Source organism: Dermacentor andersoni, chromosome 2, assembly GCF_023375885.2.
Source record: "Dermacentor andersoni chromosome 2, qqDerAnde1_hic_scaffold, whole genome shotgun sequence".
NCBI classification, from domain to species: domain Eukaryota; kingdom Metazoa; phylum Arthropoda; class Arachnida; order Ixodida; family Ixodidae; genus Dermacentor; species Dermacentor andersoni.
This window is the reverse complement of record NC_092815.1, coordinates 31485585-31506100: the sequence shown is the minus strand read 5'-3', so window position 1 is coordinate 31506100 and position 20516 is coordinate 31485585. Positions and strand designations below refer to the sequence as shown.

At 45.7% G+C, this 20516-nt stretch overlaps 1 protein-coding gene across 1 annotated transcript in view; it reads left to right on the top strand.

Annotated features, from left to right (window-relative positions):
• Positions 1–2434: 2434 nt before the first annotated feature.
• LOC126542643 (uncharacterized) overlaps positions 2435–20516 on the top strand; it is an 82163-nt gene continuing 64081 nt past the window's right edge. The window contains exon 1 of the mRNA XM_050189771.1: positions 2435–3467. Coding sequence (XP_050045728.1) covers positions 2435–3467 — 1033 coding nt within the window. The remainder of the gene's footprint in view (positions 3468–20516) is intronic.

Genomic DNA, 20516 nt, shown 5'->3' with positions numbered 1-20516 from the left:
TGCATTTAATATAACTTCATAATACACTGTCGAAACAAGTTATGTATGAAGCGTGTACTGCAGCGGGATTTCTCTTTCGTGGTTTTCTAAGAACAGACGGCACCATCTAGTACCACCGCCGTGAAGCCTGGTTTGGCATCCGACATGCATGGCATGCATTTCGGATGCTCCTCTCTTGCGCTTCTTTCTGTGCACGCTGTGCCATATAGTGGTGCTTCGAAGAAGACTGCGCATGGCCTCCGATGCGAAGAGCTTGGCGCGCCGGTGCCTGTTTACGCTGAGAATTGTTCGCTTGCTTGACGCACATTCAATGGCACATACTCAGTGACCAAAGTTCGGGAGACGTTCACTGAAGTGGGGGCATATACTCAATGCATTAAAGGCGCAGCACGCTGAAGCTGCACCTACGCAGGGCATTTGTGGGACAGCCTGCTAAGCGTCTGGTTGCTGTCCTTGAGAAACCCTTGTTACGTGGATTCGATTCCGCGCAGCGTGGGAAATTATTAAGGGACCTTTTCGTCATTGTAAAGTGGCAGGCTCCCAATGGCGCGTTCCTCTAGTTACTCAAGTTGGCGTCATAGACGTTCATTCAAGAGCAGCACACGCCTACTGGGACATATCCAGCGTTCGAAGTTGGCGTCAAAGGATTTCTACAGCGGTGCCTACGCAGTCCCACATCGACAGTGACCCATGTCGGCGTGATAGAGCGTCGTTAAAGAGGGGCACGTACCTGCATAATATGTCACGTACTCAGCGACCTAAGCTGGTGCTATCGTTGGTTTCGAACCCTGTTAGCTGAGCAGTACAGATCGATGCGCTCACCATTCGACCAAGAACTACCAGTGACCCCTGTCGGTGTAAAAAACGGTTACAAACGTACACACATGCATACAAACAATACAAACAAACAAACATGCACGCATACATACATGCATACATACATACATACATACATACATACATACATACATACATACATACATACATACATACATACATACATACATACATACATACATACATACATACATACATACATACATACATACATACATAGCCCCTGCAAAGTGCGTAAAGTACCCTATGAATGCTAAAGCATTAAACTGTTTCACCTTGGCGCAGGTTTAAACATAGACCGGAGAGAATGGCGTCAGTTTTTTGGGGGGCTGTATACTCGGCGGTAATGTCGGTGGAGTGACCGAGAGGCAGCACTTGTGACGGCATTCTATAGTGCCGCAATTCGAATTTCTGTCTCTTCAAAATATGAGTCGACGGCAGGAAAACCACACATTTGTATTCACAAACACATCAACGACAGATGTCAGTTCGTATGCTGTAAGTAAGGAAATATTAATGTTAGGAATGGAAAAGATGTAGCATGTGGAGTAAGGAAACGTTTCCATCTCTCTCACAAAATTTCATCCACATCAGCAAAAAAGATCGCTATTTTACAATAAGCTGCAGCATTTGTGGCTGAAAGCACACGCCGTCAAAATTAGTTAATCTACTCGGACTCTGAAGCAGCCCTGGAGACATTTGTAGAAACGTCTCCCTCGCTCACCTCCTATCATCATCGTCTTCATCACTGTTCCGTTAAGGTGTCATGCTTGTTCATCAACTGCTCTTGCTGTGTGGTCCTTCGTGGGTTTCTACAGAAATTGGAGGACGCTTAAGCTTCGCCTTCAAGAGTGGAACGCGATACCGTTATCGCACCCCGTTCGCATCGCCCACTCATTCGCTCGGCAGTCTCTTGAGTCACACAAAGACATAGTTTTCATATACAACACTTCTATGTCCACAGCACAACTTCTTTCTAATTGTTTGTTCCAGGAGCACCACGCAGACGCATGACTCCTCGCCAACAGCACGGCGCACATCGCAGAGGAAGCTTTCCCACCAGACGCGCTACGGCGCAGCGATCACGTCAGAGGCGTCCCGCATCGGACGCTGCACCTAGGAATCGCGCTGTGAGCGGAAAGAGGAGCCGCGTCGCCTAAACACGAGGGTTCGAGTGACGCATGCTGGAAGTTGGAAGGGAAGAGAGCGAGAAAACTTATTAAACGCAAGGGTATTGGGGCATCCTCGCACCGGTCCCCTTACGGTCCCAATGCGCTCAAAAGAGACGAAGAGGAGAAGCGGGCGAGTGGCACGCCACCTGTCGGGGCAGCGCCGTACATTGCGAGGACGGGGTTTTCTGTCTTTGCCGCAAGATGGCTCTGCGTGTGCGCCAAGCGCAGAAGAAGTGTAGCAGAAACGTACTTCGCTACTCGTTTAACTGCGACTTCTCTAATTTACATGCTCATAATTACCGATATACACCGCAGTATAACTTTCTACGGCACGTTTCTAAGGGAACACCGCCTTCACTAGTGGCGCTTTTGTGTCGCTTTGAACCATCGAACTCATGGCGGCGTTCCGAACGGTCGCTTTTTTCATGTTCTCCGCTCCAAAGGTGTTATCGGCCACTGGCCGAGGTGCTGCTCAGGCTTCAGCCAGCAGCAATGACTACCGTGTTGTGTTACCCCGTCTTCCTACCGGTAAGCTGGTTGCGGACTCCGTTTTCCTGCATGCTGACTTAAGTGGTCGACCGTACAGAGCCCAAGACTTCAGAGACGCCCTTCGGAACGTTATTGACCTGAAGGAAATAAGTTCCATCGGACAATTTCAGATGTCGCACGTGTGGATGGTGACGTGCAAATCATCAATTACAAGATCAAAGCTAGTCACGTGCGGAGAATTATCCGTAAAAGGTAGACGCTGCCTCGTTATTGACCCCGAGCCCACGGAAGTAAAAATGAAGCTTTTATGGCTTCCTGAGCGTTTGGAAGACGATTACATTCGAGATGCGCTCCAGGCTTACGGGAAAGTGAAGTCCATATCAGTAGAAAGCTGGAGAGTATCGGAAATGGAGCAAATGCGTACCCTCAATCGTGACGTGGTGTTGACTCTTGCCGATGGAGTCGGCGTGGGCGACGTTTCACATCTGCTACACGTTTGTGGAGTGCAGAGCCTTGTATTGATCCCAGGCCGGCCCCCGCTTTGTCTCCGCTGTAACAAGGTTGGACACATTCGTCGAAACTGCAGAACCCCACGTTTTGAAGCCTGCCGACGCTATGGTCACACAGATGAAGAATGTGTTGTGACATACGCCGACAAGTTACGGCACAGGACAAGGCCTCCAGAAGAAAGCTTGCAGGAACACATAATGGATGTTACTGAGGTTCTTGATGCAACGGGAGACGTTCCCTCTTGCGCGGATACCAGCTGTGCCAGTAAGACCCCTCTACATGTTAAAGAGAATGACATCGCAGAACTGCCCGTGGAAAAGGAAAGTACCAAAGAGAAAGAAGCGCCCGCTACCACGCAGCCAGTTGCCGCCCAGCCAGCGAATGAGACAGCCGCTGATGACTCATCTGCTGCACCGAAGCACCTCAACACGTGCGCTGTGCTGGCAGAGGACAACCGAAGTAGCGCGGATACGTCAATTCCGAAGCGCCGTGCGACTAACAGATCAGAGTCAAGCACGGACAGCGAGACGGCCAGTACCACAAGAAAAGCACGTCGGCGCAAAACATCGACACATTCAGGAAAGTGCCGGCGATCACGGTCCAGGAGGCCTGGTGAGAGTTCGGAGGGAGCCTCGCCGTTAACCTCTAGGACCGACCGCATAGAGAATCAAGTCTAAATAGTGGGTAGTCACCATGGCCCTGTCCCAGCAACTTCTCTTCGCAACTTTGAACGTGCGAGGCCTTAGGTCTTTGCAGAAACAGGCGCAGCTTCGCCGGCTTTTGTCTAGGAAGCGCCTCGACTTCGTCGCCGTGCAGGAGACGAAGATTGAGAGTGATGACGAGACAGAAAGGGCTTTGCGACCTTTTCTGTCTGAATATAACGTCTGCGTTTCACACGCTCTTGGTTTATCCGCGGGCTGTTTCCTGTTTCTGAAAAAGAGCCTATTTTGTTCAGCACTTAGTTACCATGTAGACACTGAAGGTCGATATATATGTTGTGATTTTGTGTTGCAGGGTGTGCCATGGCGATTAGTCAACGTCTATGCATTTAATGACGCTGCAAAACGAATTGTCTTCTTTGATACTGTGCGTAGTCTAATGGACTGTGATCGTAGCATTGTGTTAATGGGAGATTTCAATTGTGTATGTGATCCGTGCGATCGAAGCGGCATTAACACTCAGCGGGACAGGAGTGGTGAAGTTTTATCTAACCTATTAGAAAGTGCAGGGCTCATTGATATAGGAGTGTCGGGACAGGGAGCTCGCTCTTATACACGAATTCAAGGTCGCTCTTATGCCCGCCTTGATCGGATTTATGTTTCTTCATCCCTCCTCTCCCGGGAACTGTCCTGCACTACTATCCCAGTTTCGTTCTCTGATCATTGCATGGTTATCGCAAAAATTGGTGAGAAATCTGTAACTAATTTCCGACCACAGTGGGCACTCTGGAAGCTTAACTCTGAGCTCCTAAATGATCAGGAATTTATTAATCGCGTGCGCATGACCCTAAAAAATTCTCTTTCTACTGACTTGCCGTTATTTGCAGCTTGGGAACTCTTTAAACAAGAGGTTCGTACAGTGGCTATAGAAATTGGATCGCTGAAAGCATTCCATAGAAAGAATGAAGAAACAATACTTCTTAAAAGCCTACACAACCTTTATCAGATGGAATGCGAAATGCCAGGCATTTACATTGTTGACATAGAAAATCTTAAATGTGAGTTGCAAAAGTATGACGCACTGCGTTACAGAGGTGCGCGAATTCGGTCTCGAAACATGCGCGCTCTGCAATCTGAGCAACCAACACGTCAAGCTTTACTTGACGAGCGACGTCACGCTGTTTCCAAAGTAATTCCGGAAATATACTCCGAAGGTAGTCTTCTAACAAATACTAATGACATAATTTCTCAGTTCGAAACTTTCTACACTATGTTGTTTAGTGCCCCTCCGGATGATCACGATGCAAAAGTTTTAGAGAGTTTTGTATCTCTTGTAAAACCATTACAGGATGATGAATGTGCAGTTATGAGTGGTAGCCTTACGATCCAAGAAATTGAACTAGCTATTGATCAGCTGCCTATGTCGAAAACACCCGGCCCTGATGGACTTTCCTGTGAATTTTACAAAGCTTTCAAACCAATTATCAGCCCCATATTATTGGACATTTTTATTACAAGTTTACAGGTAGACGCCCTTCCGCAATCTTTTTGCAAAACCCACACAGTTTTAATTCCAAAAAGTGCAGATAAGGAGAAACTGCGTTCTGTTGAAAGCTACCGACCAATCACATTGTCAAACGTGGATTATAAAATTTTTGCAAAAGTTTTATCGAATAGATTGCAATTTGCGATGTCAATTCTCATTGGTTCCCATCAGACGTGCGGAATTAGGGGCCGATCCATTCAAACCAACATACATATCGCCCGTACACTCCTTCAATACTGTTACGGTTCCACTGAGCAGCTTGCAATGCTCCAGGTAGACCTTGCTAAAGCTTTTGATCGTGTCAGTCACTCCTATTTATTTACTCTTCTGGAGCATGCCAATGTTGGCTCCGTTGTGCTTAAAGGCGTTAAGCTTTGTTATACGTGTTGTACTACTCGTTTAGTTATTAATGGCCAACTCTCTAAACCCGTTTCCGTTTGTTCTTCGGTAAAACAAGGCTGCCCTATGTCCCCATTACTATTCGCCCTTTATCTGGAACCGCTATGCTTAAGTGTTATTCAGTCGAGTTACATCCATGGCTTCAATATACTGGGTCATGAAGTAAAAGTCTTAGCTTATGCAGATGATTTAGCGTTCTTCTGCACGGATAAGTCGAGTGTTGAAAAGGTAGTATCAACAATAGAGGAATTTGGCAGCGTATCAGGAGCACGAATGAACTCCGCAAAAAGCTTAGGCTTATGGTTTGGCTCATGGTGCTATACACCAGAACAGTTTGCAGGCGTTAATTGGACTGGTGTCCCGCCAAAGTATCTCGGCGTGCCGCTAGACGCATATAAATTAAGCGCACACTATTGGAAAGAACAAGTTCCGGCCCTGCAAAGTTACGCCCAGACATTCGTTCCACACCGACTTTCTATTTTTGGGAAAGCCGAGGCCTGCAATAAGTTCTTGGCAACAAAAATTTACTATGTATTGCAAGTTATACATTGTGCCAGGCTCTACATCCAACGCTTTCACCGAATCTTTGCAACCTTCGTATGGTCTTCAAGTTTTGAGCCCATGAGGCGAGACAATATTTTCAGGCCCGTTACTGAAGGTGGGCTGGGTTTAGTGCATCTTTATGTGTGGCAAATAGTGTCTCGTTTCTTCTTTTTTCGCGATACATCGCATCCTATACTTCGGTCATTCATGCAAGTCACACTTGTTAATGCGTTACCCGACTTAATTAATTGTTTCTTCGAATTTTTCTTCGCGTTTATGCTTGTGGGGATTCATGCAAGAAGTTTACTTGGCGATTCGTTTCCTGACAGTTCGGTTTTCCACTGAATACTTGTACTCTGCGTCGCGTAAAACGTTATACAAAGATCTATTGTGCATGCTTTTTCCGCCTCCATTTTACCGATCACTATACATTCAATGGCCAGGTCACGATGTTCTAAAGCGAGTTCGTAAAATGTATGTATCCCCTTGCTGCAAAACGTTCTTTTATAAACTTCATAGTGAAACAATACTGGTTAAAACATGGCTACAGAAAAAGGGTATCTTTGTCTCTTCTGTTAACTGTCGCCTTTGTGACGTGCCAGAGACGATTGAACATTGTTTTATTAGCTGCACTGACGCCATACTATTTTGGGATGTCCTCCAACGGACTTTACAAAAAGACTTTGACATCAACGCTCATACTGTGCGATACCTGCTGCCGACCGCTGATAATAGTGCCCCTTTTGATATGTTTTTTCTCATCGGAATGCACAGTTTGTGGAAAACGCGAATGATGGACAGAAACGCCGAAATGGTTGTACCTACAAGGGTGAATTTCATCCAAATGACCCTACACCTAAAGCAGGTTTATGGTGAACTTGATACCCAGCCGGACTGGTACCCCATTTTGGTGAGGTGCCTATCCTTACCACCCTTCTAAAGTGGAACCACATTTCTACCCACAGTATGCACGATGCCTTTTCTCTGAGTGACTTTCAGTGTGCTCTCCATTCTCTGACTATGCACAACTGGTGAATATCGGGTGGTTGCTACTGTAATAAATACCATGAAAGAAAGAAAAAAAAAAGAACTCATGGCTGAGTGGTAGCATCTCCGCCTCCCACTGCGGAGACCCTGGTTCGATTCCCACCCAGCCCATCTTGCAAGTTGTTTTTATTTATGGATTGCCTTCCGTGATTTTTTGCTCACGGCCAACGACGCCGACGCCTACGACGCTGGCTTTTCTGCGACACGAGCTCCTTAACGATGTCACGTTAAAATGGCACCGTGAAACCCGGGAGCTGTATTAATCAACGACAGAACAGCATCCAGGAGCGACTGACGACGAGGCCATGCAAGGATTCGCCGGGAAGAGCGGAGTCAAACTGACTTCATCCATCCACCGAAATCCACCTACTGCAAGGAGGCCAAGCTGACCATAGATAGGATACTTATCAGAAAGACGGTAAGCCTCATCTGTGACGCTATCGACGCGGCTCTCTGTGAAACCACAAAGCTTCAATTGCACCTAGTGCTAGTGAGCAACAGGCTCGAAATGCTTCAGGAGAGCCTTTGTTTCTTAGATGAAAAGATCGAAGTATTCACTTCTGACGATGAAATATATGAATACAACTTTCAGGTAAATTACAGAGATAAACTGGGTTACATTGAAGTCTAAAATCAGAGGGGTTCTTAAGATGATACACAGTGTAAACAGTAAAAACGTGTTTGCCGTGATTCAAGGCCCAAGGAGGGCCTTGAATCACGGCGACAAATACAACCGGTAAAAGGTTCTGGTGTTAACAGCGCGAAACGTGGACTGGACAAGAGACGAGAAGACGACGCCACAAGCGCTGACTTTCAACAACTCTCGTCTCGTGTCCCCTCTACGTTTTGCCATGTTAACACCAGGATGGAAAACCAACAAGTCCAAGCTGCCATTCTCGCGGTAAAAGATTGCAAGACCGAAGCTACAAGCCATGACCACATTGAAGAAGGTAAGAGAAAGAACAGCATAAAGGCAGAATTCTTCAATGACACGGGAGTACTACTGAACACAATACTGTCGTGTTTAAAACAGGTACTAACACGGTTAGTGAAGTGCATTACAGAACTTATAAGAAAGCTATCAACTGATGTCATCCTTTTTTTAGATGCGACGAAAGCACAATGATGAACAAGAAGTAGATCTTGTAGCCACAGGGATACCGAAAGAGCCTTCGTACAGTGTGCAGGACATGCTAACGGTTCAACTAGCAACACGTGGTTTGACAACATATCTGATGAACAGTCTAGGAGTCTACGAAGATCTTATTTTTACCGAAGATTCACGGTGCTGTCCTGGCAAGGGAACGCATACTCACTGTAGCGATGACTACGAAGGCGCACGCATGAACCGAAGCGAAAGGAATTCCCAGCCAGTACAGGTGCCTACAACGTCACTGCGCAATCAATGTAGAAGAGCGTATGGTCACTGGCCTGTTTCATACAGTCATAACTAACTTCTTAATTCTCAAAGAATGCTAAGTGGCATAAACAACCAACGTCCGACCATAAGACTACTACTGGCTTAGGTCTCTAGTAAATCAAGGAGAACGATGCCTCAAAGACCGGGTATCATCCGCGCAAAATCAAAGCAGTACAAAGAGAGAACACGTGTCCGTTTCGCCGAGTGCCTTGCCGACGCGGCACATCTTTTGACAACGTCCAGTGGGGACAGTGGGGAGCACGGTTTCAAGTAAGATCAATAATTAGGGTCAAAGTATTAGTTGACAACGCACGCAAGATGCGAGAGTGCGGCAGTCAGAACACTGCGAGCATTCAGAACCGGCCCCGTATGTAAAGCACTGCTCATGCACCTGACTGAACGGCACTTCTTTGTATATCATATGCTTGAGATACGCCTGGCGAACCGGCCGTTCTTTTTCGTTACAATATACATGTACCTTACGGTACACTTTACCTCGCTCCACTTTATTACGATTAGCACTCGGCCATTTGATGCCCGGATATTTATGTACATTATGTACAAATAATAAAAACAAGCAAACGTTCATTGAAATATTGCTCTTTGAATTCGCCCACATATGGAGTTTTAATGATCTGTCAAGACGTCACCCGAAATGAAAACGCGACACACTTAGGATAGAGTCTTCCTGCCTGTCACTTGTCTCTGTCATATTTTCATTTTGGTTCGTGTCTTGACACGAACTTGGCACGCCGTGACAAAGAGCAGCTGGTGGTCCTTTGCGTGTATTCGTGGGCCTCTCTCGTGCTTGAAAAGCGCTTTTATGTATCACGTATTGAGCAATACAAATCTGAATCGGAAGTTTTTCAAGTTGCTCTATAACTTTCTCATTGGCACTTTACATCTAATTGTAATATTTGATAAGTTGAATAATTAATTAGGACAAATTTGCGTAATGGAAAAAAAAGATTGAGTATCTCCAAGCGACGGCCCACGGCATTACCTTAGTTCTGTCTAGCTACGGGGCATTTGTATATTTTTTAAAATTTGGCTCTAGTTACGTGAGACAACCGGTATATGGAGACAGAAATATATGCAGTACGTTTTGACTACTTTCTCGTGCACGGCGGCGGGCACGGGCCATCGCCGAAGACGTCATACGCGCCCCGGACTAGGGGCCCCTTCCAAATTTCCTATTACCTGTTAATAAAAAAATATATTTTCATCTCGAGCCGGAAGATTTCAACCGGGAAAAGTGAGCGGATGAGAAATACGGAGCAGGCAGTATTAGGGCAGCAAAATTTCCCAAATTTTGAGCAGAAGGGAGAAAACGAACGTTTTTCGGTTTTTTTTTTCAAGAAAATTTGGGCAATTCTGACAAAAATCGAAACCCCAGTAAATATTATGCAGATCACACGCACTGTGCAAATTTATGTATGCGAAGCTTTCTCTGCTGTTTTCGTTCATTGATGATATTTGGCGGTGACATTAAAGGCCTACGACAGTCGTGGTGTAATGTTAAATGTTACTTTACGTGCACCGCTTTTGTTTCTCTACGTATTGCACAGAACACAGAGCGAAAAGTGTTTTCTCGAGTTTTCTCGCCACTGTTCGTAGCCTGCAAGAAAAGTAGCATTGTCATTCTCTCACACGAGCGCATTGTATTGTGACTGAAACGCTGGTTCGCTGGACAGGCGCTTGCGTGTTGTCGTCTTAATGCTTCAGTGCACGCCCTGATCCAGTTGTCCGCATATACTGGGCGCTCTAACGTAAAGCTATTCCGAACTTTTCTATTCTATTTTTTCACTCAGCCCTCCACGATTGGTCAGTAAATTATCGAGCCTCCAGCCATTGCGTCTGTCGTTCACGCGGCGTCACGGGACCCGCAAAAATGCCCTAACTGCTATATGTGAACAAAGCTTATGCATGATTAAACCGAACTAAAGAAACGTAATTCCTCATTAGTCGCCTTTTACATCATTAGCGAAGAAGTTGTCGTTTGACCAATTGCTATTGGCCAAACTTTTTCGGGCGGCGCCCACTTTGAATATCACATGACGTCACAAAACCGCGAAAACTCACCACGTCAAACTGGCATGTAAGCGTTAGAGACGCATCAATATGCCGAACAAGACTGAAATATTTTCTGGTCAGCTGGAGACTTTCCCGGTCCGAAAAGAATAAAAGATGGCTGCTCGCCGGTCGCTCTAGCACTGGCTACTTGGAGCTGGCGGGAAGCAACGACTTATTTGCGTCTAATAAAAGATTTTGCGTGGCAGAACAACGTTATCGACACCTTTCGGCACGTATACGACATTGCGCTGCCAACGCTACTTTGCTGAGGATCTGGGGCGCTATAACGTAAAGCTATTAAAAAAAAATATGGGGCTTTACGTGCCAAAACCACTTTCTGATTATGAGGCACGCCGTAGTGGAGGACTCCGGAAATTTCGACCACCTGGGGTTCTTTAACGTGCACCTTAATCTAAGTACACGGGTGTTTTCGCATTTCGCCCCCATCGAAATGCGGCCGCCGTGGGTAAACATATTCCAAACTTTTCTATTGAAATTCTGTGATCAGACCTCTGCGATTGGTCAAAAACTTTTCGAACCAATTCTACTTCGCCTGTCTCTCACGCGACGTCAAGAAAACCGCGATAGCTCTCTATCTGTTATCACCTGTACAAACTGATTGTGCATCATTGGACCGAACCAGAGAAAAAATAGTTATTTCTGATTCAACGCCTTCTCGCCATTAGCCCTCGGCTATTGTTAAAAGTTTTTGGGCTTCACCCACTTCACCTGCCTGTCACATCACAAAAGCGTGAAAACTCACCGCGTCAAAGTGACGTGTCAAAGTGACGTCAAAGATGCTATAATATGCCGAACAAGACAGAATTTTTTTTCTGAATAACCGCCGGTTGCCCCATTCAGATACAATTTTGCATCGTCTCTGATCAGCGAAATGTACGCAGCAGAAAAATTAGCATGGAAGCACCACTGAATCGAGACACAATGCGAAAAAGGACTACCAAACGATATCTGCTCTGTAAGTTGAGCACACTGTTACGCGAAGTCTTTCTGGTGCAACCTCCCTTTGTGTAGTACATGTATGCTCCGCTCGGCTGTCATCCCTTTGCTCCGTTTCAGGCAATTGTAACGCTCGTATCTGAATCCCAAAAGCTTCGCGCTGACAACGTGAAAGAACGCGGCCACGCTCGGTGGGTGGCAGTTTGAACACGACGCCAGTCATCATTGGGTTACCGCCAGGGCACATTTCTGCGTTGTAGGAAACCAGAGGTGTCCAAGAATTTGTCGTTTGCACAATTGGTTGGAAAACAAAAGACGCCAGCTTACCCTCAGTTATCTTGGAGCATTTTATATTTAGCTAGAGAGCCCTGCCGCTATAGACTGCCTTTTAGCGTCCCTGCAACGTCCCCTATACGTGGCATCTCGGCTACCACCGAAAGAGTTTAGCAACTGTCAATGGACAAAGCAGAATGATGCGAAATTGTAGACTCACAGACAGATTTCCAACGTCGCTACTTCTTTTGATCAGTCCGCATTAAAAATGTTAGTGACCTCTAATTAAATCACCAAATTTAAAGCGCCACCCGACTATAACTTCACGGCTTCGAACATGGCCAGCGTATAACGACTTCGAGAACTCGTTAAGAAAATTTTAGCACAGTCAACAGTTCACTCAATCACATTTAAATTTGCGTGCAATTCATCTGTAGTGTTCACCGCAATTTTCTCGAATTTGATGTCAGTGGCTGCGGTAGTTTTTCCCAGACAGAAGGCTAAATTTTGCGCGGTATTTAAACACGCCAATAACATCTTTTTTCTAAATATAAATTGGTGAATGCTATAGCTCTTTGAAAACACGCATACAACGTTAGCGCTCTTAACTAAGAAAATTCAGTTTCGCTGTAGAAGAGAGGCGGGGGTGGTGGGGCATTTTATACATTGAACTTGTGTTCGTCTAATGGTTAGAAGCTGTCGAAACGAAGACCACGCCTCCTAAACATTTAAATTCGTGATTCAACCCTAGCGCACATGGTTGCCTGACTACAAGTGCTCGTATATAGGACAGCGAACACAGTGAGAAAAACTACGTTCCTAAAAGAGAGAAAACAATGCAACAGGAAGCGTGGTATGCGTAGCGAAACTTACGTTTAGCCTGCTTATGTCAGACCCGTTCTTGAATTCGGTTTTGTGTTGATATCTGGCTCTCCAAATTATAAGTTACAAACTTGATTCATGATTACAAGACGGCCTCTGCGTCGGTGTCTTGGTGCCCCTAAGTATGTTAGGAATTCGGTTCTGTATCTAGAGCTAATAATACCAGATTTAGCGTCGAAATTTTACCTATATACTAGCAATGAAACCTTTTTAGAGCCTACGAAGATGTTCCAGGGACTAGTTACACGGTGTTTGTCTGACAACTTGCACTGTTTCTTTATTTTTGTGGCCAAGATATAGGCTTCCTCGGGTAGTGTTAATGCAGAATCTTTTAGCAAAACTAAACGTAAATCTACATTCACTTGAATGTTACTTCAATGAAAATATCTAGCAATTGCAAACCTTATTACCTGTTTCGAAAGAATCTTAATCTCGTATCCAAACAGATGCTAGGTGGACTCTTAATGAGGAGCGGGAAGATTTTCTCTCATTCGTGGTAGCGTCCACGGATGCGTCAAGCTGGAACCGCATGGCGCGTTTTTCGCGAGCGAAAAACGCGACGGGCGGCAAACGCCCGCGTTGCCGCCGACGCGCGAGCACCCGTACGAAAAAAAGGAGCGGCGCTTTCGCGCCGCGTTTTCCGGGTTGCCAGACAACATAACTCTCAACGACATGTATTGTCTCTGTTACCGCATATATAATATGCCGTTAAACTTACAGAACACTACAATAAAAATAATCTGAGTGTAATTAGACAGCGACATTTCTTTCCGCAGTGTATTTATCAAGCTTAATTTCAAGCAGCATGCTGAGAAGCCGTTGCTTGTTTACAACTTCACATATAAAAAGGAGGGTCGGCCGCTTACTACCGAGCAGAAGAGGCGATTGGCACTATTAAGGGGGATGCTGATACTGAAGCAAGAAAAAATGCGGGTCAGGAGGTACATATGGGTGCGGGTTGCCTGGTTGAGAAGAGAGCGAGCACCATACACTGGTAATATTATTAGCAAATTGTCTTGCCAGTATTAGCGATGAGACACGACGCTTCTCCACTTTAGTTATTAGGGCCTCGTTGAAGGTTGCTTTGTTCATTTTAGGTGAACACGATGCGCGAACCAACACGATGCGCGAACGAAATCACGGTAGCACATGTTTTCCTTGACGCGCGCGCCAGTTCTGCCGAAAAAAAAAAAAAACATTCCGCCAAGGAGGTTCCGTCGAGATGCGCAGAGAGCAGGGCCATCTGGTGGCAAAAAAAGAACCAAAATGCCACGTGACCAAATGCCACGTGACTTACCTGAACTCTGATTGGTGGACGCGCCGCGCGACGCGTTTTTTTCTACTCCGAGCAGCAGCACGCGGCGGCGCGATTTCGTGACGGATCATGCTGGGCACGCGTCAAAATGACGCGCGCGTCCCACCATCCGCGCGTCAATCGCGCCTGAAATCGCGCCATGCGGTTCCGCCTTCACACAAAGATGAGAAATCGCCGATAAGCATCTGCTCAGAAACACTATTATGGAGCTTTACTATCAGTCCTCCAGATTATGCTCAAGTCTTTGTGGCCGAGTTTATTTTCATTTGCTTGGCCCTATACAAAAAAAACGGCCGTGGCTTAGCTTGGTTAAGCCTGGTGATTGCGAAGCAATAGTGTCCGTAGCGCCCCTGATGAGAGGAGCGGGAGTTAGGCCGCCGTTGGTGGCTACCGCCTCGCCTCGCGACGGCGTGAGATGGGGCCCCGTTTTTACACAGCTGGTGTGACGTCACTCTAGGTCACGTGGTGTGACGTCACGCAGCGAGGTCACGCTAAAGGTCAATGGTGCCTACCACCGCCTCGCCACGGAACGGGCTGAAGTGCGACCTAAAGTAGTATTGCTTCGCAATAAAAAATGTTGGCAGCTGGCACTAGTGGTGCAAGGCTGGGTCACAGCGGAGCTAGTTCCGGCTTCCGAGCCGCTTCAGTCGGCAGCGTTCGTTGTGTCTGGCCCGAAACTCGGGATCCTTGGCTCGGCGACGGCGTTTGTCGGCGGCGGCCTCGGCGCGATGGGCAGCATCGGCTCTCCTTCGTCGATCGTAGTCCCGCTGAGCCGCGCATTAAGCTTCCGTGCAGGCGGCTTCTTCCTCGGGAGTCTCGCCTTTCTTCGGTCGCCCCGTGTTAGCTGTGCACGCATGTTCACTGGACGAGAGAGGCGACACGTCTGTTGGCGCGCCGGCTGCTCATGGCTTTCTAGCATATCCGTGACATCATGGCTAAGCGAACATCTCCTCGGCTGGCAAGAGAGAAGGCGAAGCGCACGCATGCCGGAGCGTGACTGCGCGCTACGCACGTGTGTGATGCGAGGAGGTTACGTGGCTCGGTGACGCACAGCTGGGCCATGTTTTCTGTCGGCACGAAACGGACTGACGAAAGCTTAACAGCTCCGCTGTAAAATTCCCAATAAACGCTCTCAGACTGTATGATAGTTTCTATGTGGCTAGAAATCACAAATAAGTCACTAATGCACTGGTCGGTACACTTTTTTGTTCTGCATCATTTTAAAGAAATTCAGCTTCGGTCGATAACTGGACATTGTGGACTAGCACCTAATGATATTGCCGGCAACTTGGCAAAGACAGCGCTTACCTAACCTAGCCCAGCTGGCGGTGACAAGACTGCGAAGCCAACAATTAATCGGTCGAAAAAATGAGCACCGGCCTCCTTGCTGTACCGGATTACGGACATTTAGCGTTTCCTTGGAACATACGACCTTCACTAGGTAAAATGCTGATGTCGCAGTAAAAGAGGTAAGAGTGGAAGAGATCGCTGAAATCTGCTGGGTTTAAAAACGAAGCTTTCTTTCTTGCCTCTTCCCCCAATTTGCGTGTGCTAGCTGCTGGAGAATGGCTGCTGCTGCCTTGCCGATTATACCACAACTCGCGCCACTTGTTGTGGGCCACTAGGCATATGCCCAAATAGACAAAGAACTTGCACCATTGGTGTGTGCAACTGGACATCTGTCACGGTTATGTGTTTGAGTAGAAAACTTGGAGCAATGTGCTTGTGCAAGTGGTCATGTAGCACTGGATATTTCAACATTCTTGGCCAGAAAAGTCCCCCAGAATGGATATTAGCCCGAGTAGGTGCCCGAAGAGACAGTCAGTAAAAGATGAAACAAGTGAATCCGGCAACATAATATTGAAGGCGGCTACAAAGAATTAAAGAAACTGGCATCCAAAACAGCCATATGTGTACAAGGAATAAAGGGAAATAATTTCGCATCAAAGCGCACACTGTGCGATGAGCGATGAGCTAGAGAGAAGTGGGGATCTGGGCATGAAAAGCAGCCAAGTTTACAGAAAGAATTAAAGGGGACGAAATTGGACTGGAGCCCGCGTTGACCGATGAGCCTTGAGGCAATGAGAAATTATGAAGGTGAAGGGGAGACATTTCAGTAAACATCAAACAAAGCTTCGCTTATAACTGATTTGCACGAGCTCGGCGCCTTAGGATTGCGCTGCAGCAAACTGAGGCAAAAAGTACACCCACACTTGAACATTCGCAGAATTTTAAAGATATTACATGCACATTCTTATTTTGCACACTTTGCGGTGACAGCAGCAAGCAAGAAAGTTCGACAACGCTTAACAAGTGTTTGTATTGCTGCAGGTTGTTGCAGCGCTCAGTCAACAAAATTCAATGGATTTGCATCGCTGACGCTGCTTCTATTGTCATCCCTAATCGCCTGACGGATTCCGACCATGCACGTCAATCCCCGCCCACCTAAAAGCAAGATATAAGGCAAGTTATAAACTCGTTTGACAAGGTTTATACGTGTTTAAGTTTACAAGTGACTAAGTTTGACAAAGTTTTACAAGTGTTCTTTCTATTGCTGCAGGTTAGTTGTGGGAAGTTTCTATCCCTTGATTGCGCTCTTATTTTGTGTGAAAACTGCCATTTGTTGGTGTCGCGTCTAGACGTGTTTGAATCTGAGCATATTGTCGTGCTATGTCGACTCAAGTACATTGTGGGTCTTACGAGGAGTTATTTACTGATGCTAGCTTTGTGTTGGGCACCTTCCTGTGGGCTTAAGTACGACTTGGGCATTTTGGGGGGATTGAATAGAAATAAAGCAAAAAATGAAAGGCAAGTGGAATTGTGCGAGACGTCAGTCAGAGCTAAAAGAACAGTTTGAAACTTCAGATGTACGCATGATCACTCACATGTTCAATCAACTGGTCGCTATGAATAAAGACTTCTAGAAGTAGGCAACGTTAAGAGAAACGTAGAGCAGCTTTCGGACCGAAAATATTCTGTAGATTATATTCTAATCTTCAATTCAACTTCTGTCAAATAATTATGACCAAGTACTTCAGAAACTTGGCAAGCAGGAAGACCTAGTGGTATCTTTAAAGAAGCGCGTTGCCAATATTAAAGCGGTAGGGGTTTATGATGAATCAAGTAAACTATGGAAAGAAGTGAACCAAGTGGAGCAGTATGGGCGCCGCTAGAATTTGGAAATTCGTGGTGCAGCCCGTGCTGAAAAGGGGGACTCACAGAGCAATGTCACCAACCTTGCCAACGAACTTTCGTTGGCTCCCCTTACAGCGCAAGAATTTGAGGTAACATGCACAGGCTTCATGTCAAGACTGGCAAGACGCCACCCATTCTCACGCGTTTTGTGTCCCATACAACCAGATATGAGTGATTGCAAATGAAAACTGTGTGAAGAGAGGGATTATCAGACATTAAATTTCCGCGGACAGGAACTACAGTTCTGGCGCGGACCACCATCAGTTGCACTTCGCTCCTAGAAGCGGCAAGACGTTTGTCGAGTGAGCTGCTGAACAGCATTTTGCAATGTGGTGAACGTGGTTTAAATCATAGATCCGGGACCTCAAAGAAATGCTACGTAATCATAGCGCACTTGTCTTGCCTTTAAATTGTAACTAATTTTATTTTTATTTTCATTTTGCTTTCGCCTGTTCGCCATGTTCACCATGCCCGCTGCCACTTCGCCTTGCCCGAAAGCGGATAGCTGGCAGTTGTGACTGTACATGTTGCACCGACTTCCTTCTCCGGTTTGAGAACGCTGTCAGTGCCGCATCAATGTGGTTACAGCACGTTAATAGCAACTTTGAGCAAGATGATAGGCGCTGCTATGCAGACGCATCAAGCGAGCGGTCTTCAAAGTCGCGGCGTCCAACGGTCCAACACGGCACAATCCATGAAAGGCTTTTCAGCGTTCGATTGCGTCGCGGGCATTCCTGAAGTTGCCACGGAGGGCGACGCCGTTCTAGCCGACAGTAACAAACTGTGTCTAATTGTGTTTGTCCACCTTGGTGAGTTTCAAGGAGGACGACGACCTTATAGCCGACAGTAACAAAGTATGTCTAATTGTGTTTCTCCATCTTGGTGAGTTTCACGGAGGACGACGCCATTCTAGCCGACAGTGATAAAGACGTCAGAACTCGTCCTTCCATTTCATTTTGCGACAGCAGCTCGCAGCAACGATGAACAAAACCGCGCGGGCAACCGTTTTTATGTATAGTTTCCTGTTTCTTTGAGGCATCACTTCGCGTTATAATCATAATATATATATATATATATATATATATATATATATATATATATATATATATTTTTTTTTTTTTTTTTTTCTTTTTTCTGGGTGACTTATGTTCCTGGTTGTGCTCTTTATGATCAAATACGATACGTGTTTGCAAGTGTGATGGTGCCCGTGATATCTGAATAGAGACAGAAGGCAATTTTAGGAAGATACGTTACACTTGTAGATACAAGGTCTGAGTAAGCCATCTTCAGCACAACCTACGAAAAAATGGATAGCTGTATCAATGCGTTGTTCCTTCATGATCATGTTTAAAACAAATGATGTGCGTCCGTTTTCCACATAAATGCTAGAAGCTTGGCAAATAAATACGATGACGTAAAGGTGTATCGCGGTTCTTTATCACACAGATTTAGCCTACTTGCATTCACAGAAACATGGCTCAAACACGATCATTTCCTTCCTCAGTTTAATGGGTATAAGTGTGTGTCTGTTCCGTGCTGCAGTCGAAGATGCGGTGGCGGCAATATGTACGTGAACGATGTATTGCCGTTTAGAGAACTAAAAAAAGCTTAACCTGATCACTGATGACTGCAGGTCTGTTATGCTGCAGTGTAATGGCATGTTGATTGATGTTTGCATAGTCTACCATCGGACAGCGTTAACGCTTTTTTAAGGCACACTGGAAACATTTTGGAAGAGGGTCAGGTTTTAAGTGTTACAGTGGTCCTTTTGGCTGGCTTTAACTGTAATACTACTGCATATAGTCAAATTAGTGCAGAACATTTAAATGTAATCAAAACTTACGATGTTAAAACATTTTATTGGGTTATGCAACTATACTTACGTCTCACACCGAGTCTTTACTTAATCTTTGCATAACTAACTGTCCTTCGGCATCCTTAGACTGGTGCTTTAGGCCCTGTGATTAGTGAACACTTACCAATACTTTGTCAGATACCAAACTCTTTGAACAAGCTCTTAGAAAATGACAAATTTAAAACAATGATGTGCAGAAAGATAAACAATAAAAATATATCGTAGATCCAGGTGTTCGTGTCATATTGACTGGCGCTTCATATAAAAATACGAACAAGCACACTCAGGACACAATAGCTATCTAAATCCGTTTAAGGATCTATGTTTTTTTTTTTTTTTTTTATTGAAGTGAATGTTAGGAGAGGTTGGCGCCTTTATGTGGTGGCACCGGCTACTCCTTGTCACTTGGCAGACGAAACAAATTTGCGCAAAAAGGGAGATAGCGACACTAAATATAACACTCAGTAGAACACCGGATCAGTAAAAAATATACAGTCCAACAGTACATGAGTCGCAAAGTTCTGTGCATGAGTTCAGTCCACGTACGCATATATGAAGTCCGATGTTTTGAACAGCCAAAACACACAACAACACTTGTAATACACTCCAAGTACAGGACAGAATTATACGTATTGCGTAAAAGTTGCGATCACCACATAAACCAACTATGCACCACGAACAACGTTTATGTAACTCATTTAGCGTATTCGGATCATCCAATACTTAATATTTTCCCAAAATGTTGGTCTCCTCTAAAAACTTTTTCAGAGCAAGAAGCGCTCTTTTTTGAAGGCCCGCAGTTGGCCATGGGCCAAGTATCTTTTTCAGAGTGAATGGTCTTCTGTCTAATATAAACAAATTAGCTTGCAGTACCGCTCTTTGTGTATCGTATTTCGAGCACACGAGAAGAAGATGATGCACATCTTCGTCTGGATGGCCACAAGAACACTGCGGACTAGAGACACGTTTTATTCTGTACAAGAAGTGTCTCGTAAATGCAGTACCAAGACGCAGCCGGTGTACCAAAGTTTCAAATTTTCTGTTGTCTCTTAGAGTTTCCGGCATTGATAAGTTTATATGTGGGTCTATTGAGTACAACTCCGAGTTCTTAGTTTGCTGGTCAAACCAGGTAGTTTTGCTGAGACGACAAGAAATCTGTCTCAGGATCAGGCGGACTTCACTACGCAATAGGGGAAGATTGGTTGTCTCTGCGTTATTGTGCGCTCGATTCGCAGCTGCGTCCGCTGCAGTATTACCAGGAATATTGCAGTGCCCAGGAATCCACTGAAATGCAATTACGTGGTTCATTGCGCTTGCTTTTGTAAGTTCTTTGAGCGTCTCATA